A 25,014-nucleotide genomic window follows, 5' to 3' on the forward strand; every position below is an offset into this window, starting at 1 on the left:
AATCCAAATTTATGGAAGAATGGAAACCGTTAACAAACCATATAAATCAAAAATGGGGGGAATATATATTTCTGGATTTAATGATGTTTAATGTTGAATTATTACAAGGGATTCAGAAATGGTTAATCTGAGATGATTTCAAAACAGAAATGTGTAAAATTAAGAAATTGTAAGATATTAAGTAAGATAATGAATGTATATCATAGTATCATATGTACAATGTTGGTAAGGGTAAAGCTAACCAATGGGATGATGTCGATAGAATGGAAACTAATTAGCAGCGGTTATAGAACTGTAGTTGATTGGATACTGAAGCATTTATGTAGTTTTTGTAACTTCGTAAATTTCTTTTCTAACAGGGATATAGACAGATGGAAATAAATTTAGAGTGGGAAGTAGAGGTCAAGATAATGATTAAGGCCTGTTACAGACTGCCAAAATAAAGCTGCTTCGGGTCTCTTTGGAGGTATGCTATTTAAATGATGCATGCAGCCTAAGAATCCGGAAGCTGCACCAAAGCTGCACTCCAGTGCTTAGGAATGGAGTGTGGCTTTGGCACAACCTCTGGACTCTTAGGACCCATGCATCATTTAATTAGCATACCTTCAAAGAGACCCGAAGCAGCTTTATTTTGGCAGTCTGTAACAGGCCTAAGAAATGAAAGCCAAAGTAGTAAGAACTAATTCTCTGGAGTGGGAAGTACTTGGATATTTTTGGATAAATGAATGATGTATTTAAAGATTTCATAATTTGATTGTTAATTCCCTAGGCATATAAAATTTTCCTTTTGGTTTTACAGGTAGTTCTGTTATTGCGATTTTACTTCTATTTTACCATTTCTACACAACAGAGAAAACAATAAAATAAATTCAAACAGAATTTAGAAATCTTTCTAACTACATGTAGACCAACTTTCCCCCCCAAGGGAAATAAATACACTGGTGCCTCGGGATACGAAATGATCGGGTTACGAAATTTCCGGGATACGAAAAAGTTGGATTGGCAAAAACTGTTTCGGGTTACGAAATATTTTTCGGGTTACGAAATTCATTTCGGCGCGAAATTCAAATGCTGCAAAGTGCAGCTATAGGCTTTCCAGTGCTAACGGAAAGCCTTTTCGGGTTACGAAATTTTCGGGTTACGAAAGGAATGGCGGAACGAATTAATTTCGTAACCCGAGGCACCAGTGTACCAAAGTTTTGATGACCAGTACCTGTATAACCAGATAGCGCTGTGGGTCCCGAGCCATTTTGGAGAATTCTGCTATCAGCTCACGGAATTTGGGGCGACTCTCTGCATCAATCATCCAACCTGAAGGACACATAAAAACATGATGAAGGGGAAAAGAGGACTTAAAGTGAAACTCTAAAATGGGAACATGTGACAGGAAAAGAGTAAAGGACTTCAAACCTGGTGCTTAGCAGTGATCTCTAAACACTAATTAGATATGTCTCATATAATCACATGGTATGTAGGTAGTCTAGTCCCTCTCTTGGATGCACAGGTTAATCTGGTGAGGGGCGTTTGTGGCAGAGAAACTCAAACTAATATGAACAGTGGCAGGGATCCATGTGGGGTCCTGTCATAACTGCTTGTTACCTGTGCCTTGCTGGTGGGAAGGGGCTGGATATATCACCTTTCTGTGCCTTGCTCACCCATGACCAGGGATAAAGCAAATATAGGGAAACTGTAATTTAATAGTGTATTGATTTTATTCGTACTTTATTTTTTACTATTATGTCAACTCCAAGATTTCGGGAAAAAGCAGAATGTAAATAATCTTTTTGGACGCAGCCCCTCAAACCCCTGAGTTTGTTTAAGCTATTCCCTTCCTGAACAAAAACAAAATAAGAGGCAACTGTAGAGTATCTAAGCAAAAGGGGAGTAAATTTGTATGGTTGCTACTTATTTATTTTTCTAAACTTCTGTATATTGTATTATATTGTTTTATGTGGTGTTTTTACATTTTATTGTGAAGCTTTTTAAATTGATTGTGTCTGGGAGCAGCCTTAGATCCCACCCTGGTAGAAAGGTGGCATAGAAATAAAATGAAATAATAAACAAACAAACAAACAAATGCCATTCAATTACCACCTTGTAAAAAGCAAAGATATGATATGAGCCAACGGAATAAAGTTATATAAATGTTTCTAGGGCCTGTTACAGACAGCCAAAATAAAGCTGCTTCGAGTCACAGTGGAGGTATGGTGTTTCAATGATGCATGCGTCCTAAGAGTCCAGAAGTCACACCAAAGCCATTCTCCAACCCTAAGAACAGGAGCATGGCTTTGGTGTGGCTTCTGGACTCTTAGGACACATGCATCATTGAAACACCATACCTCCACTGTGACTCGAAGCAGCTTTATTTTGGCTGTCTGTAACAGGCCTATGTTCCATCCGATTCTTTCTTCATACAGTTCTGTGAGATTTATGGTTTTGCATAGAGAGAGTCTCCAAGCTGAATTCCTCCTATTAAAGAGGTCTTGACAAAATACTATCAGTTTAAAAAGTTTAGGTAGCGAGATGGACCAGCAATCTGACTTGATATAAAGCAGCTTCATATTCTGGTATGTTACCAGAGCAGCATGAGAAGATCCATGTGGCACTGGCTTCTGTGTTGCTCTAGTAACACACAAAACAGCCCTAAATTAAGAGATGAGATATTGTGATACTAATGTTCATGAGAGTAGAAGAAAAAGTGAAGCATCTACAGTACAAATTCTGTTCATCTCAAATGATCGTTTAAAGCTAAAGCTATGAAATGTTAACAAGCTTATTAAGGTCTTCTTCTGCAGTATATAGACCTGGAAAGAACCAATTATTAAACCTGTCAGGAAATCTCAAATCATGTCTGAGGCTTTACTTTTAAAATGTATAGGAAAATAGAACAAACTTTGAAATTCAAAGCAAAGTATTTAATGCCATCTAGTGGATTACCTGTGAACACACACACACACACACACACACACACACACACACACTCTTTCATAAACAAGACAGAATGTTAAACTATTTGGAATCTTATAAAAGTTCTTTTTTCTGCCCTTGAAATATGTTATTGAATCAAATTTGCACAGAAAAAAACCCAAAGAAAAATAGGAAGGAAGGGTCATGAAACAGAAGAAAAAGATTCAGATTTCACAAACATGAATACAGTTTAGAACCTCGTTGATTTCAGTCCTGTTATGAGTGGCATAATTCTCTTTTATTAAATACTTCACTTTTACCACAATGTGGAGAAGCAAGTATTTCAGCTCAAAATTGGAAGGGGTGGTGGTGCGAAAAGCATGTGTCTCATTGGACAGTAGATTACAGTTTGGACCGTGTGCTTACTATCTGATAGCACAACAAGCTCTAGAATGGGCTTATTATCTCTGGCCTGTTACAGACTGCCAAAATAAAGCTGCTTCGGGTCTCTTTGGAGGTATGCTATTTAAATGATGCATGGATCCTAAGAGTCCGGAGGTCGCGCCAAAGCCATACTCCGTTCCTAAGCACTGGAGTGCAGCTTTGGTGCAGCTTCCGGATTCTTAGAATGCATGCATCATTTAAATAGCATAACTCCAAAGAGACCTGAAGCAGCTTTATTTTGGCAGTCTGTAACAGGCCATAGTTGCTTAGTTTGCTTCCCCCTTATTTTCTTTAACTCTTTGGTAATGCCACAAATAGTGGCACAACTCCTTAAAATAATCATCTCTCAGTACTTGCTATTTTTTCTTCCAAAGTATCCCCAAATAATGCTTCACCTAATCTGGACAAGACAGAAGTCTCCGAGTCAATCAAAAGAGAACATGGGCTGGATGGGGCTACACTCCTCCTGAAGATGCAGATGTAAAGGTTGTGTATACTTCTGGATTCATCTTTGAGCCTGGAGGTTCAATGGTGATCAAGAATGCATTTGCACAGTTAACTCTTGTGTGCCAACTGTGCCTGTTTCTAGAAATGCTGGCTCTAATCACAATGCCATATGCCTTAACTACATCCTGTTTGGATTACTGTAACACATTCAGTGTGGTGCTGCCTTTGAAGAATGTTGTAAAACTTTAGCTGGTCCAAACAGCTGCAGCCAGAATGTTAAATAGGGCTGGCTACAGTGAGCACACAACATATACACTGCAACAGTTCCACTGGCTGAGGGTACATGTTTTGAGCACAACTCAAAGTGCTGGTTATGATCTACCAAGGCCTATATGGCTCAGGTCCAGGTTATCTGAAAGACCATATTTTCCCATGCAAATGGGTATTGTAGCACCTCTGGCACTAAATGAATAAAAGAAAAATGTTGGTAGCATAAGCTTTTGTAAGCTTCAGCCTACCTCTTCAGATGCATAGAGCGCATAAACAGACCTTTATAAGCAGGCTATGTGAATAGCAATAGAAATGCAAAATTAGTGGGTGACCAGTTCAGCTGGGGGGACAAAGGTAGAAGGAAGGATGTTGTCTAAATCAGACAACCATATGAATGTTGGTGGGTATTGTTGGAATGTAGTCTGATGCTGGCTGGGAACCAGAAAGGAGATGTGATGAAATGAACAAGAGAGCCCGCATGAGGCTTGGGGAATGAACTGGCGTTATATGTGTAGAGTCAGTGTGGCGTAGTGGTTTGCACATAGGACTAGGACTCTGAGATCAAGGTCTGATTCCTTGCTTGGCCATGGAAACCCACTGGGTGACCTTGGGCAAGTCACACAATCCCACAAAATCCTGCGAGGAAACAACCTGAAGGCACATAACAACAACATGTACAGTGTGCCAGGAAACTAGTCTCTGTTCATCCCATTGTTGATGGACTGGAACTTGTAGATATATTCCAGTTCTGCTGTTTTTCTTTCCAATTGCCCTTTCTAGATTTTTGTTCAAGGACCACTGCTCTGAGGTGGAAGGGCATTTAAGATGCAGATGATACTTTTAAGAACTAAGCCTTATAAGCTTTTTAAAGAGCTGTCTGTAACCTGGGCATCATCTCCCTCCTTTGCATATGCAGAGGAGTAGACGAGCGCTGCAATAACGACATTTGCAAAGGAAACCTTTGCAAATTTGGTTATAAAGTCTGAAATTGGATTATAATGTTCTATGGTAGATTGTTAAATTTCCTCCAGAAGATGAATTTGACCTGTTGGTGGCAGGCTGGCTCCATTCTTCTCTCACAAAAGATTAAATTTTGAAGAATAGGGAACTTTGGAGGATGCTGTCACAGCCTTAAGAAAATACTCCTCTTTGCGCTGGTGAGAGCAGGATCCTGGGACTCTTCTAGAGGACAGCTGAGGCCGAGAATCTCTAACACCTTTTTAAAGAGCAGCAAAAAGTCCTCTCACTGTAAGAGTCTAACTGATGCAAGAACAACTGAGGTTTGCTCTTGCTCCTCCTCTGAGAAGATGAAGGACGAGAGAAGGGTATCTGAAATGTCCTTGGTGGAAGAATGAGAAGGTAGAAAAGCTACCTGCTCAGTGTGGGATATTTTATTCTATTTTCTTCTTTCAATTGGAGATGCCAGAGTTTTTGATCACGAAGCACTCAGCATAGCATTCTGAGGCACTCAAAATGGCCATTAAGAGAAGCTGGAACTTTAATGTGGCAGCCAAAATGGGAAGTGTGTGAAGGTCTGCATGCTTTAAAATGCCTTCACCGTTTGGGAAAAACAGAAGATATCCTGAGATGGGGGGAGGAAAGGAGAGGAGGTAGAATCCTTGAATATTTCCTATTGCCTCTCTGCTCCATGTTGCTGAGATCCACAAGGGCAGAAGGTAAGGTAGAAATAGAGTTTGATAACTGATAAGTGTTCAAATCTATGCAGTGAAATGGTGGTAGTGGGGAACAGAAATTTGAAAGAGTGGCTAAGGCAGTGAATTACATGCCTACAGCATGTTATTGTTACTATAGGCTTGACCCTGAGGGTCTTGCCTCCCTATCTTCCTGAAATAATGCAGAGAAAGAAAGGAAACAAAAAAAAAATGCAGCCAAAGAAAGGATATTTTTAAAGAACAAAATAAGAAGTGTGGATCAAAGATAAGAACAACCTCATGGAGAAACATGGGAGAATGAGACTGACCTTCTGAGGGCTGCTCTCAAAAGAGGGCCCTCCTCCAAGAAAAGTCTGCATCATTCCTTGCCAGTGTAGTGAGGGAGAGAACAACCCTTTCACATATTGTAAATGGAAAAGTGATGAAGATACTAAATAAATAAACACCTACTTTAAACTTTTGTTTTTCTTGAAACATTCTCCCAAGCACCCTCACCCCAGTTTACTGCCAATGAATGAGTCAGTGAATTTCATAGTAACAGTTTTAATTAGTCATAAGGCTATCTAGTCTTACTGGGTTATAGACTTGTTGACACAGTAAGATTTCATTTGACCATCCTGGTGCCCCCTGTCCCCCCCAAGCCGCATTTTGACTTATCTGTTCATGGACTCCCCCAGGAGCATCCAACAAATGAATTCTTTCCAATAAAGTCTAACATCTACAAGAAACTGGCTTATATTTGACAATAATGATGAATAATAATGTCTGCTGTGCAAATGAGAGGGGAAGCTGACTTACATTTGACCATGATCATGTAGACATCAATAGTACAAATTGGAGGCTGGGGTAATCTCTCCCCCTTTTCCAGGACACAGGAAATTTCACTGGCTGGGATACCATCATACGGTTTTGATCCAAAAGTCATTAATTCCCAGACAGTAACACCTAAAATATCACAATAGCAGATAATGTTAAAAGACTAATCCATTAAAATCAGAAAACCAAATACAAAGGAACTTGCTTGTTCAGCAGAGAAACACTCTAAGGAGGGTAGAGAAATTATCAGTCCTAAGTATCAGATTAGGAGAAGGTCTTTTGAAGATCCTTACTACTTGTTTGGTGCTCAGGTACACAGAATAATGAGTGTTCAGCAGATATGAACTAATTGAATAAAGACACGTTTTACAAAAGATCACTTCCCCCATTACCCAAACAAGGCATGAGGTGGGTAAGTCACTCAGCACATTAAAACAGCAGGTGGATATGGTGTTATATCTTTCATCCATACCCAGCCCATCCATACTCTAGACAGGGCATGCAAGGCCTCATGACAGCCCAGACAATGTGTCCATGGGGGGGGTGGGGGGCTGAGTGGGTGTCACTCCCTCTTACCAGGTGTCACTTCCTCTTCTGGTGTGTCACCCGGTGTGTCCCAACCCCTCTGCACCCCTCAGTAATGCTACTGTTTAGAACATTATAAAAGGAAAGGGAAATGAAAAATTATTGCAGATCAGCCCAGTTGCCAATCTTGGCAAGATGATGGCCCTTTAGCCATACTCACCATAAGATAAGGCACATGGCATGTTAATTATGAAGTTAAAAAATCCACTGCTTTATTTATATTGGCCAAAACTCATTTTTTTTATTCAATCAACTATACTGTCCCGATTGTCTCATGTATCTAATAAAGGTTATGATTCATTTTTCACCAGTCTACAGTATGGTGGCAAAACATATGCAAATTTAGACATGGATATGCAAATTTAGACTTCCTGGGGAACATCTTTGAAATGTCTGTGCAATGAAGGGTTAGTTAACTTGGAAGTGTCCCCACAGCTGTCTAGTGGGGGCTCCTGTTGGAGCATGTCTTTGGGGTCTTTAAAGATGGACTGCATCAAGGCCAAAGCAGCTCTGTTGTGGTCTACCAGGCAAGACATCTCCTCTGTATGTCCAATCTGGGAATCAGGCAGTGACAGGCCATGATCGCATTTAGCTACATCTGCATGTATGAGCTGAAATGTTTTTCCTTTAAATTTTAATTTTAAGTTAATTACAAGATGACCTCTTGTCCTGTAGTGTTTGAAGTAAGTTTTGCAAACTGCTTCCTGTGTTGCAGATTTGTTTAATCTAAATGAAGTTAAGATCATTTAAAAAAACACCACCACCACATTTTTGGTGTTTCCATTTCTTGGTTGGTTGTGATGGGGGAGGAAATATTTGCTACATCATGTACAAATATTTGATGGTGTATTTATAATAATTCTGTTCAATTAATTGGCTATATAAGCTATTACATCCTAGGAAGAAAGGAGGGCTCCTTTAGAACATTAGAGCCTCAAACAAACGGGGCAAAAGAAGCGGCCAGAGGCCATTCCTGCCTTGATTGGCATGGGACTGTGGCAACCACACACACTTGGCCACTGCAGTCCCAAATGGGATGCCAGCAAAGAGTGGATTTTTGTCCACTCCTTTTGCTGCTGGCTTTTCCTGGCTGGGTGCACTCTTCTGGTCGCTCTGGGGGCATGCATTGTCTAAATGCCATGTCCCCAGAGTGGTTGGAAGCCACACTTTACTCCCCCATCTGCTTCGGACCTAGGAAAAGAAACAATGACAAATAACTGCATTTCAGTTCAACTGGAAATCCAGAATCACCACAGCATTTCTGCCAGACTCACCATAACTCCAAACATCACTTTGGTGGGTATAAATGCGGTGCAGAATAGACTCCAAAGCCATCCACTTAATAGGGACCTAGGATGAACACAATCGTTAAACGTAACAGCAAGACCAGAAGAAACCACTAAGAAACACTGTACCTAACTAATGATGAAGGTTTTGTGATTTATATACTATTCCAGTTGCTTAGAATTGCTGCTCAGAATATGTCAACATGGGAAATTTGTCACCAAAAAACCTTTTCCATCTATAATACAAATCTATACAGTGGTACCCCGGGATACGAATTGATCGCGTTACGAAATTTCCGGGATACGAAAAAAATAGATAGGAAAAAACTGTTCCGGGTTACGATGTTTTTTTCGGGTTACGAATTTTTTTCGGCGCGAAATTCAAACCGCAAAGCGCGGCTAGCGGCTTTCCAGCGCTAGCCGCTAGCCTTTTCGGGTTGCGAAATTACTCGGGTTACGAACGGAGCGGCGGAACGAATTAATTTTGTAACCCGAGGGACTACTGTAGTTACTTTGTATCATTGTTTTCTACTGAGCCATTTTAAATTGTTTTGTAATGAATGTCTTCCTTACAATTTCTACAGAATGATATAAAGAAATAGATGAGGTGCAGCCAAATTCACAGCTAGACCAACACCCTAATGATCATGTCAGAATCCTTATTTTAACCTTCCTTCCTTCCATATACAGTGATTTCAGTACACAAAAGCATTAGTATCTTATTACATGAATTAGAAGGAACTGATCTATTATTTTACTTACCTTTCCTCCTTCTGCGTGGTATTCCTTTTCCTCTGCACCAAGCAATTTGGCCAATCCAAAGTCAGTAATCTTCACATGCTGAGGAGTCTTAACTAGTACATTCCTGGCAGCCAAATCACGATGTACCAAACGGCGTTCCTCCAGGTAATTCATTCCCTACAGCATTTATACAAAGTATAGTTAGAAAATCTTATTCTATTTTCTTACAATCAATCATACTCTGCTTACATTATTTAAGCTCACACTGTTAAGATCCTTCCAACACCTATAAAGATAGGATTTTACCAGGAGACTTTGAATTTTATGGAGTAGTCTATATGGAATCATTTCAGCACTGAAATGATCATATTCAGGGGCAGCCAGAGGTTATATCTTTCCATACTTTCCAAATGACCCCCAACTATTTAAAATAAATTATTGATTATCACTCCATATCAGTCCTCTATATTCTTCCACAACTCTGACTCTTCTTCAGCATTTTCGTGAATTCCACAACATATATGTTATTTGCAATACACCAATTTGAGCATGCAGCAGTCATGACAGTTCTTAAATACAGGGCATGACTGATGGAGGCAAAGGATCACTGGAGACAGTGGGAAAAAGTCACAAGAGGTTGAGCTGAGCCAACTAGTGACATCCATGTCCTGCCTCCCAAACACCCAAGGGACACAAGCAATCCACTAAAAAAGAAAACATGCAACACCACAAAATGAACACGATCAAATCCAAATCAGGAGGAAAATGTAAAAAGAACATTTCTCAAATAAGACTTCTCGGGCAAAGAAAAGTGGATACTAGAATGAACAAGAAACTAAAAACAGGAATTAGGTCTGGTACAGACTGGTGCTTTGCCCTGGCCTGGGACCGATTTTAGGGCTCCGTAGGGCTGGGCATCCATATGCGCCCAGCTCTACTTTTGGCACCTGTGCGACTTCTTGCTGCATCCCCATACACATGGGGCGCATGATGATGTGCGGGCGTTTGAGTGCCCAAACATCACTTGCTGGAAGCGTTGTCATCATGGCGCACAAGCGCCATTATGACAGCCTTAAAAAGAAGCTGCCTAGAGCAGCTCCTTTTTAGAGAGCGTGTTAATGCTGCTAGCACGGCACCAATGAGGGACAAAAACGGGTGGCATGGAGCCACCCATCTGTATCCCCTCTTACTTTGCAAATGGCTTGCATTTAATATCAGAAGTAGCCAAAGCCACAAGAGGATTTTTTAAAAAAACTTTCTACAATGAGTTCTGTATGAATAAGGTATGCTTTATTCTCATGAAGACATTCAGATGACACTAAGACGATATCTCGCAAGTCCTAGATAAGTCAATTTCTTTGTGCTGCTTTTGACCTGAGAAACTGGCAATGTGTGTTGGGGAAAGGCCTCATCATTTGTGATCAGTCTGGGGGGGGGGAATCCATTCCCCCCAGGATCAAAGTGGTTCCCTCTCACTGGTTAAATTAATCTATGCAGAGTTTGGTATGAGGGGAGACTTTCACACAATTGGTTCAAAAGCCTGGAACTGATATCCTATTTAGAATTTCACCAAAGACTCTTGATTGTTTTGAATATCAGCAGACAAATGTAGCATTAAATGTATGAAAAAAAACAATCATAGGAATGTTTCTACACACATTAAAGCAGGCGTGGACAAACTAAAGCCTTTCAGACTTTGCTGGGCTACTCAGCAGTGAGTATTCCTCACCACTGGCTATGTTATCTTGCGCTGATGGGGTTTGAATCAACTGCAGTGCCACATGTTGCCCAATTCATGGTAAAGTTTGCACAGATGCACTCAATCGTCATTCTCACCATATGGGTTAAGATGTGAACTCATTTTAATCTGTTATAATATAGCAGCATGTCACCAGATTAATCCAAGTAGCTTTCCCTGTATATGCCACAAGAATCTCTAGGTTGAATCCAGATGAAGTCATTCATTCTTTAGTCCCAATGAAATCACTGAGACTTAATCACAACTAATTCATCCCCTTGATTTCAACAGGACTAGAACATTACTTACTTTGTCCAGATCTAATTCTCTGTGTATAGCAATTTTTAATCTGACATTGCACAGAAAGAGAAAAAGTGAATATAGTTCCAATGCAGGAGAGAGCAAATGTAAAGTGTCATGATTTGCTTTGAAGGCAAACATATCGTATTGGTATAGTGGTAACAATTTGGTTAAAAAATAATAGCATACCAATGTATTATCTTCCATCTAAAACGAATAAACTAACAGAATAAAAAAAATCAGCATATTTTGCTAATAAGAACTACTTTAGTCTGTAGTTATTGTTACTGCACCAGTGACAATAACTATTACAAGAATGGCCTAAATTTAACGGCTAGTTCCAGTTACAGTATACCTAGTGATTCAATGGGTCACCTCTAGATGGATCTAACATTTGCTTTAGGGCAGTATCTAGTTGGTAGATTCGACACATGTATGAAACTCTGTGCTGCTTTTTACTGAGTCATGAAAGAGATACTTGTATAGACATCAACAGGAAAAAATAGTGTGTGAAAACAGTTACTATTGTGTATGTGTTTGCTAATGGGATAACACAGCATTGGGAAAACGTTTACTCCCAAGTGTCCACCCCCATTTTTCTCCATTGACCTTGGAACAACATCATAATGCTGTCTAAAGATTTCTGACAAACTCCCACAATGTGCTAAGGGCTTCCAGTGTTGCCAGAAAAATCACCCCAGCAAACTGGCACAAGGCCACTATAAAAGCTACTTTCATTAAATAAATGTAATTTTAATGAGCTGTTATTCTCAAACATTAATGTAGAGAGTTCTTGTAGCACCTCTGAGACTAACTTAAAGAAAGAAGTTGGCAACATGAGCTTTCATAGACTTTAGTCTAATTCCTCAGATGCTTCCTCTGAAAGCATCTGAGGAAGTAGACTGAAGTCTATGAAAGCTCATGCTGTCAACTTCTTTCTTTTAGTTGGTCTCAAAGGTGCTACAAGATCTATCTAACTGTTTCTACAGACTAATGTGGCTATATCTTTGAAGTCAAACAAATCAAGTCAACAACCACAGTGAAATCCTATTAACTGTATCTTCATCAGTCAATAATCCCTGTTTATCAAATCTGGCTGGTCTAAAATTGAGCACATGGATATTCTAAGTTAAAATACCCACAAGAATATTTTCATTTGCTCTAATCTCAGAAACACAAAAGTAACTTAAAATATAATTTAATTATTTTAAATAATTATTCAGACAAATCCTGGATACTTAACCTGGCATGTTACTGAAGAATGCTTTTGGGTCTTTATTCTTTTATTTAATGTGTTTAATTATGTTTTTAAAACCTGTTTTAATGTGTCTTCTCTGGCAATCTGACAGAACAGTGGAGTACAAATTTAATTACAAACCCAAACATTTTTTACAAGATGTCTGGCTTAAAATATATAGGAAATAATGATGGACATTATTTTTTAAAAATTGTAAGATTAGGCCCAGTGAAACCTGTTTGTGCCTACACTCCATGAATATAGGATGATACTTTTTGCAGAATCAGATGCCGGCCATTGTTATGAACTGCGTGTAGTATTTTGATATGCAACCTCATGCCGCTCTTTTTACTTAGGGAGTTTATGATTTGCCTCTTGAGACACATTTGTCCTGAGAAACATTCTGTGTTTCGGATGCTTAAAGATAAAAGCTATTTCAGATTGAAGAAAAACTATTATATCAAAGCTGTAGGAATCAAGTAAAAGAATGCGTTCTATGGAGGAATACCTCTGGGATTTAGTTTCCTGTTGGTAAGCTAGCAACAATAACAAGATTCACAATGGTTTCTAGATAAGCAGCATTTCTTTTGCTGATCCAAGGTACTGCAAGACTTGGCTAGTGTGGGTTTTGACTTAATTCTGAATGAGGTATTGAATAGTTTGGTTCATAAAATCATAGGTCATGATGAACATGACTGTTCCACTGTATACACTCCACCAATTTGGGCCAATTTGTACAGATATGTCTCATCTAGCACCAAACAACTAGATGGACATTGCTGTTAATTTACCTTTGCAATCTGCACACACCAGTTGAGAAGGTACTGAGATCCAATGTTATCCTTGTGCTCTCGGACATAATCAAGAAGGCATCCATATGGCATTAGTTGCGTGATGAGCTGAACTGTGGATGTGAGGCAAATTCCTAGCAAACGGCACACATGGGGATTGTCCACACTTGCCATTACATAGGCTTCCTGATCAGAAGAGACAGAAAAGAGACAAACTTGTATTTCAAAATGTTAAAGGCATGAGAATGAAATAAGCATTATTATTCAGACTGTAAGGGCTGAACCCAAATTCAGGCTCATGTAAATGGACTAGAAGAAACAGATTCTGCCCCTTCTCCATGGGACCTCTTCCATCCTTCTCCCCCACACTCAGGTAGAGACCCCAAAATCATGCAGCCATTTTCAGAGATTACGCCCTTCCCCCAGTTCCATACACCAATGCCTACCTTCACCTATACTTTCTTTGAGGATTTTACAAAAAGGAATGATAAAAGAAATACAACTTTAAGAGGCCTGAATCTAACCTGATCTATGTTTTAATGTAACTACTCCCATCATCTACTATATAACAGTGTCACTCTATTATTTCTAGAACACATATTACATTGATATATCACTTTTCTGCCAATTCGCTCAATGCAGTTTATAATTTACAATCTAAGACATTATCCAAAGGGGAGGAAATAATTTTGGGAGAAGCCAAAGTAGCAATTAGTCTTAGCTATGTCAACAAGAGGTTGTGTTTTTTTTATTTTTTGGTCATATCACCTTATCTCTGAGGCAGTTGGGTGGAGGCAGCTCACAGATTATGCCTGAAAATAACCTCCCAATGACTAATCATATTTTACCTTAGCTGTAATATGCAAGTGAACTAATAATCATGTTTTGAATTTTTACATCTCTCTTAGTATTTGTTAAGTAGGTGGAGACCCACAATTTCATGACCTTTGTGCAACTGAAACATAGAATCAAAGAGTTGGAAGAGGTCCACTAGGACCATCCAATCCAACCCCCTGCCATTCAGGAAATCACAATTAAAGCATTAATGACAGATGGCCATCCAGATTCTGTTTAAAGACCTCAAAAGAAGGAGACTCCACCACACTCGGAACAGCTCTTACTGTCAAGAAGTTCATCCTAATGATGAGGTGGAATCTCTTTTCCTGTAGCTTGCATCCATTTGATCCAGTCTCTGGAGCAGCAGAAAACAAGCTTTCTCCCTCTTCAATGTGACACCCCTTCAAATACTTAAACAGGGCTATCATATCACACCATAACCATCTGTTCTTCAGGCTAAATATACCCAGCTCCCTAAGTGTTTCCTCTTAAGGCATGGTTTCCAGACCCTTCACCATTTTGGTGGCCTTCCTTTGGACACACTCCAATTTGACAACACCCTTTTTGGATTGTGGTGCCCAGAACTGGACACAATATTCCAGGTGGGGCCTGACCAAAGCAGAATAGAGAGGCACTATTTCTTCCCTTGATCTGGACACTATACTTCTATTGATGCAGCCTAAAATCGCATTGGCCCTTTTAGCTGCTGCATCACACTGTTGACTCATGTTCAATTTGTGGCCTACTTGGACTCGTAGATCCCTTTCACATGTAGTCTCCTTAAGCCACGTGTCCCCCATCCTATATCTATGCTTTTCATTTTTCCGCCCTAAGTGCAGTACCTTATATTCTCCATGTTAAAATTCCCTTTGTTAGCTTTGGCCCAGCTTTCTATCTGTTCTGGTCATTTTGAATTCTGATCCTGTCCTCTGGGGTATTAGCTACTCCTCCTAATTTGGTGTCATCTGCAAATTTGATAAGTATGCCCCCAATTCTGTCATCCAAATCATTGATAAAGACGTTGAATAGCACTGGGCCCAGGACAGAGCCCTATAGGACCCCACTGGTCACTTCTCTCCAGGATGAAAAGGAGCCATTGTTGAGCACCCTTTGGGTTCGTCCGGTCAACCAGTTACAAATCCACGTAACAGTTCCCTTGTCTAGCCCACATTTTACAAGCTTGTTTGCAAGATTGTTGTGGGGAACCTTGTCAAATGTCTTACTGAAATCAAGCTATGCTACATCTATAGCATTCCCTTTGTCTACCAAGCTGGTAATTTTATCAAAAAAGGAGATCAGGTTAATCTGATATGACTTGTTTCTCAGAAACCCATGTTGACTTTTTGTGATAATGGCATTGCTTTCTAAATTTTCACAGATTAATGATCTGCTCTAGAATCTTTCCTGGTATTGATGTCAGACTAACTGGATGATAATTGTTGGGATCCTCTTTTTTCCCCTTTTTGAAGATGAGGACAACGTCTGCCCTCCTCCAATCTGCTGGCACTTCTCCTGTTCTCCAGGAGTTCTCAAAGATTATTGCCAATGGCTCTGAGATTACATTTGCCATTTCTTTTTAAAAACCCTTGGATATAGTTCATCTGGTCCTGGAGACTTAAATTCATTTAGGTTAACCAGGTATCACAACATAGCACAACATGGTACATTTAGGAGAGAGATGAATCACTATGTCAGAGAAGGAGGTTTTCAGCAGCATTCCCGTAGCAACTGTAACAAGTGCTATAGGTGTGAGTATTCTGCATGATGTGATAACATGAAAGCAGAGGCTCTCAAATATCTTCAGTAAAAGACTGATTCTGTTCTCCAAGTAAGATTTTGTTAAATAAAGAATGTATCAGAATGTGCATGGGAGTGTGAATAAGAAATGGACCGTTAGATGAGTATGTAAGCAAAATGCAGGGTATTTATGTTACAAATGTTTTAGGCATAACTTATTTTTGGAAGCATTGTAGACTTCTCATTTAGATCCAATAAACTAGATTCATAATAAAGCAATCTGGTTTCTTCCAGTGTTTTGTGTTGTGACCCATGCATGTTTTCATTTTTTCCCCTTTAACTAAGTCAATATTCCCCTAACAGATCTAAGCTTCAAATCACTCTCCTGCAAAAATTGGCTTCAAGTCAGCTAAACCGGGAATTTTCTCCACGGACCGTATGTCATATGTTGGCCACACAGACGATGGAGCTGTTCCAGCATTTGACAGAATCTATTAAATTTGATACTGCAAAGTGAAGCAACCGGCAACCATTTGAAGAAAGAATAATGAAGCCATTGTACAGTCATATGTTCTTTAAAATACTTTGAGAAATTACAGCACGGCTTTTGTTTCTAAACTTTATCTTGGAAATCTGTGAGGTACGCTATGACCGGCTGCAAGTATGCTTGGTATTTGGCAGAAAATCTCCTGAATTAGCTCTTATCCTAATAAAGCCATTAGGAGCTACAATTGGAGAGTGAACAGGATCAGATTACTGCCAATACTTATAGTGCATAAAAATTCTAAATACAGACTGCCAAAATAAAGCTGCTTCGGGTCTCTTTGGAGGTATGCTGTTTAAATGATGCATGCATCCTAAGAATCCGGAAGCTGCACCAAAGCTGCACTCCAGTGCTTAGGAATTGAGTGTGGCTTTGGCGTGACCTCTGGACTCGTAGGACCCATGCATCATTTAAACAGCATACCTCCAAAAAGACCCCAAGCAGCTTTATTTTGGCAGTCTGTAACAGGCCTAACAGAGCTAGTAAGAGATTCTGATGCTCCATCAACTAATTAAAAAGGAAGAATAAGTGATGTCTCCACTCTATGACAAGAGTGTTAGACATTAACATATAATGCATTTCATCCTATCCCAGCAGAATACAGTATTCAATCAATTGTTGAATGGTGAGTCAACATGTAGGTGAATCCCATTGACTGAATCAGTCTTTTCATCAGTACTAAATGGATTTAGGCCTTGAGGGTTTCTATAATCTAGAAACAATTCCTACTGGGAATTTGGCTATGATGGTAGGGGACACATCAAAATAATAACAACCATGTATTTGGATACATATACAAAATTATTAAGTCTTCCATTTTCCCCTCTATTCTCTTTATGAAAAATAAAAATATATGCATAAATCAAAATATTTAAGCATGAGAAAAAGAAGTAAGAAGTTTACTTAAATATCAATTCTTTTGTTCTGAACATTTTGTAATCAGAAATATTATGCCTTATTTATCTTTAACAAGGTTAAAAAAATGAAGTTACGGCTGCTACTACACTTCCCCTAATGTTTCAAGGTAGTTAGTTCAAACACATAAAATGGCTTGGGTTTTGTTTGTTTGTTTGCTTCTCCGTGTGACTCTTCCCAGGTGTGAGACCATAAGGTGAAACTTAGTGCAAATCAGATAGGAGCCCCAATACAGAACAAATCAGTTTATCACTGGGATGTATCTCTTCTGATGTGGTGTGACTCTGCTCATTTTTGGAGCCAGGAGAAAGAAAGGAGCATTGTTTGATTTTATATTGAGGTTTGGAGACACTTGAAAACCAGGAAGGCATTTGCTGCTTTTCAAATGATTTCAAGGAGCAGTGAGAATTCGGGTAAAGACTTTGGCGCCTTACAGACGGGCCTAAGCGGCGCCGTCGTTACGCCAGGAATACGCGTGAGGGGCGGCGCTTCCGGACGCGCCTTGCTCCTCGCACGTATTCCGTACGGCAAGATGGCGGTGCCCTATACAGACGGGCGCGGTCATCTTGATGTAACGGACGTGTAGCGTCCGGATGTCTAAACCCGGAAGAGCCGTCGCGAGTGCGCGCTTTGGCACTTGCAGCAGCTCTTCCGGGTTGCCGGAAGGAGTGCGATTTCTGCACTCCTTTTTTGCAGCGCGGAGGAGTTGCACGGTTTGGCTGCTGCGGCTCCTCCACGCTGCAACCGGCAGTGGCCCAAGACCGCCCCTTTTGGGCGGTCTGTAACGGGCCTTAGTCCTGAAAATCCCTATGGACTGTGCCTACAAGCAGCCTGAGCCATGCTGCCATCACTCTACACAATCTAATACATAGGAGAGATTGTATGAGGCAAAAACCAACAGGCAGTTCCTTGCCTGTTATGAACAACAGAACACCTACCTTTATTTTATACAAACATAGGTCCAAAACACGTGCAGAAACAATCCAGTTTTAGATCGCTTTAACTGCCCTGGCTCAGTGCTAGAGAATCCTGAGCATTGTAGTTTATTGTGGCACCAGAACTGTCTGACACAGAAGGCTAAATGTCTCACAAAACTACAGTTCCCAGAATTCGCTAGCATTGAGCCAGGGCATTTAAAGCGATCTCAAACTGGATTTATTTCTGCAATGTGTTTTGGATCATACTCATCAATTAAAATCTTCAGAGGCTTTAGATTACAGTATACTGTATTTTTAGAAGAGAAGCACATTATACAAAAGATAGGGCCTTCTTGTTCATGGGAGTTCAGTTGTGGCACATCCTTTTCCTGTCTCTTCCTTCAGTGTCCTTCTAGGTCTTTAGGTGTCAGGGTAAAATTGTGCTATTTATATGCTCTTTTTAAAGGCAGCAATAGGGAACCTTTTTATCCCATTGCACCGGTAGGACCTCCTGATACCAGCTACTCCCCAGCTGTCTAATTCCCATTCTGTTTCTCTCTATACAAACAAAATATCATGGCTGGATGTTGAAAGAGCTCTTCCAAACACAGAAAAATTCCTTTTGCATGCTGTCCAAACTGGAATGGTGTATAGTCAACAAATGGAAGTCTTGTTGCTTTTGACCAGTGACTGAGATAAAGATGAAATTTTCTCCTGTTTTAAGGAACCCAGGATTGTGTAAAATTCTTTTTTTTAAATGGTCTTTTAAAGAATGTCGCTGCTCTTCTGTTTTTATATCATTTTGTTTCGTTGTTGGTTTAGTTGTAATGGTTTAAATTACCATTTGATTCTGATTTTTAAAATGTTGTACACCACCTCAGAAAGTAAGGTTGTGTGGGTAAAAGTATTTCAACTGAATAAAAAAATGTGTAAACTAATTTAAAGTCTTTCCCATCGTCTTCTCTTTAGGTTAGGGTCAACACAATACCATAATCAATAATTTATTCCACTAGTTTGTATCAGTATTCTCTACTGTGAGGTGAAGAAAGCAAATATCAAGGAAAGCAACTTTTGTTTTAAAGTTATAAGGCAAGTTTGAAAACTCACTGCCATGGGAAATTCAAGTTTCATTCTGTGTTAAAGTTATAGTTAGCTGACTTGGTTGACCGCTGGGATGAGATCGCATAATGGAATAAGCACTGAAAGCACAGCATCAGTAATATTATGGCTACTATTCTTATCAAAATGCCCCTGCCTACTATGGGGAAGTGTCACGGTTACCTACAAACAATATACTCTTGGTTGAGTGGGAGAAAAATGTGATATCTCCCTCAGACTGATAGAGATAGCATTCAATATTCTGAGGCAAACAAATAAAATATCATGGTGCTTATGAAGTATTTAGAATCTTCATTTTTCTCCATTTTAGTCTGCAATACATGGTTTACAAATTGGAACTACTTGATGGAGTACCTAAGGCAACAGATATTAAATTGAGGGTATGGAGACATCACTTTTTGGTTTTTTGTGGGTTTTTTGGGCTATGTGGCCATGTTCCAGAAGAGTTTCTTCCTGACGTTTTGCCAGCATCTGTGGCTGGCATCTTTAGAGAATATATATACCCAAATCCTTTTCTGAAGATGCCAGCCACAGATGCTTGTGAAATGTCAGGAAGAAACTCTTCTAGACCATGGCCACATAGTCCGAAAAACCCACAAAAACCCATGGATGCCGTCCATGAAAGCCTTCGACTTCACATCACTTTTTCTTTAACACATTTCACTGAATATTTTATCCTTACCTATAGACAATTAGAGATGAATCATATACACTAAAGCATAACTTCTGAACATTATTACATACAATCACAATTTCAGAAGACTCCCTATCATGTGTATTTGTATTTGTTTTAAATTTACACACAGTTAAGTAATACTATGGTCCCATTCCCACTGGGTTATAAAGTGAATCAAGAATCGCATTATAGGGACATCGTTCCCATTTGAATTCGCATTCGATCCTAGTTAAAGGGAAATTGTTCCCATTTGAATTCGTATCCGATACTACTTTGATCGATTTCTCTAGCGTAAACCTGAATCAGTGGTGGATAACCTGGGTTATCCTGACACCACTTTTCAAGCGGTTCTTTTTGTAGCTGCCGTGTCGGATCTGGGGCAAGTTAATGGGAAAGACAGGGCATCCGAAGGGTGTGGGAGGGGAGGAGCAATGTTCAAGGGGCTGTCCCGGGGGTGTCACCAGCTTTGTTCTCTTTCCTGTCATTTGCAGCGCCATTTTCCCTCGTTCGCGTAGCCTTTCCCCTGGTGGTGCGGGAAGCAGGGTAAGACGATCGTGTGTGTAGACATTTTTTAAAATGTCTTTCAATCACCTAGGCGCTCTGTCAGGTGTCTGAATATAGCAAATTGCTACATTGACCTCCAAATGTGGTAAGCACATTACACCCCTCTGAACCCCCCCCCCCATTCCACATAGATTGACATATGAGGAGACCCACTGAACACCATTTTTTCTTTCCTTTTTGCTTTTGCTTCTTTTTTTTTGCCTGAACGCCTAAGCGATCAATTGACTGCTAAAAAACACACACCAGAAAAACAGGTTTGAAAGATGCAAATGGGAACCGGGAGCACAAATAGCCTGCATCAAAATGCATAGAAGAAATTGGCGTCACTGTGACGTCTAATCGCCTAAGTGCTTGATTGATAGCTTAAAAAACAGTTCCAGAAAGGCAATGGGAACGGGGAACAAAAATGTCTGCGTCAAAATACAGCGGAGAAATATCAATGGGAACGAGAACATGGGTCAAGAAAAACTGAGTCCCTTTTCTCCTTTTTGTACTGGGAACGATGGACGTGATGCGAATACGACTCGGATAATTTATCCGAGCCAGATTCGCAGCGAGATTCGTCGATTGATATTCCCAGTGGGAATGGGGCCTATGATTAGGTCTTTTCCAACAGAACACTAGTGGGATAATACCAAGAGGTGGCAGTGTTCTGATATGACTGCAGACACACTGCTAGAACAAGCAACATCTAGCACAGAGTAGTGAAAATAAGTTGTGAAGACTTGCTCAAGAGCTCTTGCATGTGTCTGTTTTCAAGCAGAATTAAAATAGTGAATCTGACAGTTGTGGAAAAACAAACATCACATCATCACAAGCAATGCAAACCACTATTCATTTATCCAGTTTCTAATGAATTTAGAGGAAACATGGTGAAAGCTGCAGAGGTATAGATGCTGGTACCGCTTAGTGGATAAAATCTCTCTGAATTTTTTTTTTGGTAGTCCATAGCTTTTCACAAATATATGTGAAAGATAAAGCAATGCTATTGTTATCTGAAACAAAGGGAAGCACAATTTACTAAATGGCTTCTGTTTATGCAGTAGGGGTGGAATGGAAACCCACCAATCACCTGGCTGGGTTCAAATTTGGAGTTCCTGACCCCTTGAGAAAGTTAGGTGGGAATTAAAATGGCAAGTCAAAAGATCCCACAAATGGCAGGCACTTTTTTGTGTTCGAAGCATAACATAAACTGCATAGTTTCTGAGAACTTTGCAAGAGTTTGAGAAACTATGCAGTGTTGCAGTAAAAACCTAAACTTAATCTGTTTTACTATGTACAGAAAACTGCACAGCTTCCCAAGGGCGGACAAATACCATCACATGCTTATATTGTTTTTCACCATATCCTTGCAAAACTAAATTGCACACTACAGTATACTCTTATACTAACAACATGGTGAATGTTCCACATCATGGCTATAACTTTTACTGTTTGAAAGTCACACAACCCAAATGTTTTACAGCAGGAAAAGAAACTCAAGACAGACTGAAGGTGCAGCCACATGTGGTTTTGTTGTGTAACACTGCTGATTTTCACATCTTTCAGGCAGCCATGTATGTGTTTTGTATAAGATCGCTTTTTTAAATGTAAAAAAACAGCAATGTTGCACAACAAAACCATGTGACTACTTTTGTGCAACATTGCTGTTGTCTATGTAAAAAAAGCAATGCTGCAGAACAAAAATGTTGTACAACAAAAATGTACAAAATCAGCAACATTGCACCACAAATAGACATGAATTTACGCTACTGATTTTGCAGGTTTTTGTTGTGAAGCATTGCTGTGTTTTTTTTTTACACAGAATAACAAAAATGTTGTGTAAAATCAGCAATGTTACACAACAAATAGCCATGTAGTTTTTGAACAACATTGGCCCTATACACATGGGCATGAAGCACCATGCTGGCGCCGATTTTAAGGTTAAGGACTGCGCAGCAACTGCATGGTCCCTAACCCTAGCATGGCACGGTGTTGCAATAATGGTGGCATCTCGTCCAAATGACGTAAGTGACATGCGGCATCAGCACATCACCGCACGTCACACTCGCAATGTCACTCCGGCGCCTGAAATAGAACCTGGAAATACCGGGCTCTTTTTACTCTGGAGACGACGCACGGTTTGGGGGCTGCACCATCCCTCCAGAGTAAAAATGTGTGCCTGCAGGCTGCCGTTTCTCAGCGGTCTGTACTGCGCCATTGATGATTTTGCACAACATTTTTGTTGTGCAACATTGCTGTTGTTCATGCTTAAAAAAGCAATCTTATATATGTGGATGCTCAAAAGCAGTCCTTTCTGTATCGAACGTTGTGTGCAGTTTTCAGTGTAGGCTGCATAGTTCTCAAAAGGAGCTCTGTAACTTCTGGAAAACCATCATTTTCAGGGGAAACAGTCTTCAATGTTGTTCTGCTTAGGATTTTTTTTTTTTTTGGTTAACTGAAATTCTCAGTTGATCCAAAGAAAAACTAGCTAAGCATTTATAAACCAAGAAGACTAAAGCTCCCCCCCCAAGAATGTAAAATAGTTTCTTCTTACAAGCTAATCAGAGATCAAATTCAACTCCAGGATGTTTACATTTTTTAAGAGCAGGAATTACAATCAATCAGCAGATCTAGTGAAGAAATTTCAGGAGAATGATAGAAAGGCACCACATTTATTAATAAAGCTTTTATATATTTGTCTTCACCCAAGACAACAGCAAATACTTCAATACTTCAAAAATAAATAGGTATGAAAACTCACATCAAGAATTTCTTTGTTGGCTTTGGGGGATGTGGCTTCTCTCAATTCCTTAATAGCCACAGGAATTTTAACCTTCTCCCCTTCTGGAATCCACAACCCCTATTTAAAATACAACAACATGGTTAGTTTAACACAGAATTAAATAGCAAAATGTGCATGCAACTTTGGAGCTTTCAAAACAGTAAAGAATGTGCAAGTAGCCAACAAGCAGATAAGCTGGCCATCCAGCATCGTATGTATCACATAGTTTTCTGAACATGATACAAGGAATTTGAATAATGTACTAATACTATAAACAACGATTTAAAAAATCAACATGAGAATTCAACTGTGCAGCAGCCTGATACTGCCCATGTTTGCTAAGAATTAAGTGCCTGTGACCTAAATCCAAGAAAATGTACATAGTGCTTTGTCTGAATATGAAAAAAGGTGGTGACATTACCTTGTACACAGTACCAAAAGCTCCCGAGCCAAGAACCTTGACTTTTTTGAACTCAGTTTCCTTTAGAATCCTTAGGAGTGCTTGATTTGGTGCCTCACCACTTGGAGTCAAGGGTTCAACAAGCTATGGAAAACCAAAATGACATGGCTTAGGGGGAGACAGTTCTTTTTTAAAATATAAGACAGTTCAAGATTCATGATTCTAATATTCCTTTTTTTTAGAAATAGAGAAAAAGTGATACCCTGAAATCATCTGTGCTCTGTTATTCAGAACAAGCCAAAACGCTGCTAAGAAATAAAAACAAAACTGAGAGTCAACTCTAGATCTGCAGTGCTATCAAACAAAACTACACAGAAGAGGCTTGAAATCATTTTACAAATGCCTTACTGTAATTAAACTAGAAAGAAAAGGGGACAGATAAATAGCACATGTCATCTCAACTTCTTGGACAGCACATTATAGATATCCCATGGAATTACTGCACATCAAAGATTGAAAAGAAATAGTGCCTGCACTATGTCATGCAGTGCCTACACTATGCATCAGTGTACTAAATGGCCTGTTCTGCTGAACATCAATCTGTGACATATTTGCTAGAGATGACATGGGCACTGTGAGTTTATGGAATTCCTTTCCACATTCTGCTCTTCTGTGGATGTTTACTTCCAAACACCACACTGCATAGACAATACTATTGGAAAGTGGGAGAGGTGCATATTTGGGCTGTACTTCTTAACACTAGCCAATGAGGTTGGTCATCACCGGTTGAAAGCCACGTGTACAAATTACTCTTGCTGATATGTTTTCCTGTTCTTCAACATAAAGAGCACCTACACAGAGTACAGACAACTACACACCATATGAGTATATTTGTCACTCATTTCACATTCCTGTTGGTTCATATAGGGTTCACTTTAATTACATAATCTTCTTCACAGGGTTGAATAAGCAAAATAATTACCTACCACAACGGCAGCTAGAAATAAAGTGATACATCAGGGTACAATGCTTTGATAGATCAGATCAGGACTTAACTCGATGACGATTTAACATGGCTATGTTGTACTTCAGACTTTGCAAGAAAGCCCTTGAGTTCCAGTTCAGAGGAAATATTGTGACAGACATTTTACATTTAATGACTGTGTTACTCAGATAGGGGAGATTAATTTATGGCTAGTCCACCCTGTTTTCAAAAGACCTAATGATGTGTATTCTTGTGTGTACAAATGGGAATGTTTGGTCTGGAGAAATGGAAGTCAAGCTGTGCCACTAAAGGCAGTCACAA

At 39.6% G+C, this 25,014-nt stretch overlaps 1 protein-coding gene across 2 annotated transcripts in view; it reads right to left on the reverse strand.

The window, feature by feature from the left end:
• EGFR (epidermal growth factor receptor) overlaps positions 1-25,014 on the reverse strand; it is a 171,324-nt gene that overhangs the window by 6,576 nt on the left and 139,734 nt on the right. The window contains exons 18-25 of one of the 2 annotated variants that reach the window (XM_042477184.1): positions 23,730-23,852; positions 23,288-23,386; positions 13,236-13,421; positions 9,191-9,346; positions 8,417-8,492; positions 6,540-6,686; positions 1,193-1,311; positions 878-937 (exon numbers count right to left, since the gene is read on the reverse strand). In XM_042477184.1, the coding sequence (XP_042333118.1) occupies positions 893-937; positions 1,193-1,311; positions 6,540-6,686; positions 8,417-8,492; positions 9,191-9,346; positions 13,236-13,421; positions 23,288-23,386; positions 23,730-23,852 (951 nt within the window). In that variant the 3' untranslated portion in view covers positions 878-892. Of the gene's footprint in view, positions 1-877; positions 938-1,192; positions 1,312-6,539; positions 6,687-8,416; positions 8,493-9,190; positions 9,347-13,235; positions 13,422-23,287; positions 23,387-23,729; positions 23,853-25,014 lie in introns of those variants that run through there. The other variant, XM_042477183.1, reaches the window with a different exon arrangement.

This window comes from Sceloporus undulatus, chromosome 6, assembly GCF_019175285.1.
Source record: "Sceloporus undulatus isolate JIND9_A2432 ecotype Alabama chromosome 6, SceUnd_v1.1, whole genome shotgun sequence".
Lineage (NCBI taxonomy): Eukaryota > Metazoa > Chordata > Lepidosauria > Squamata > Phrynosomatidae > Sceloporus > Sceloporus undulatus.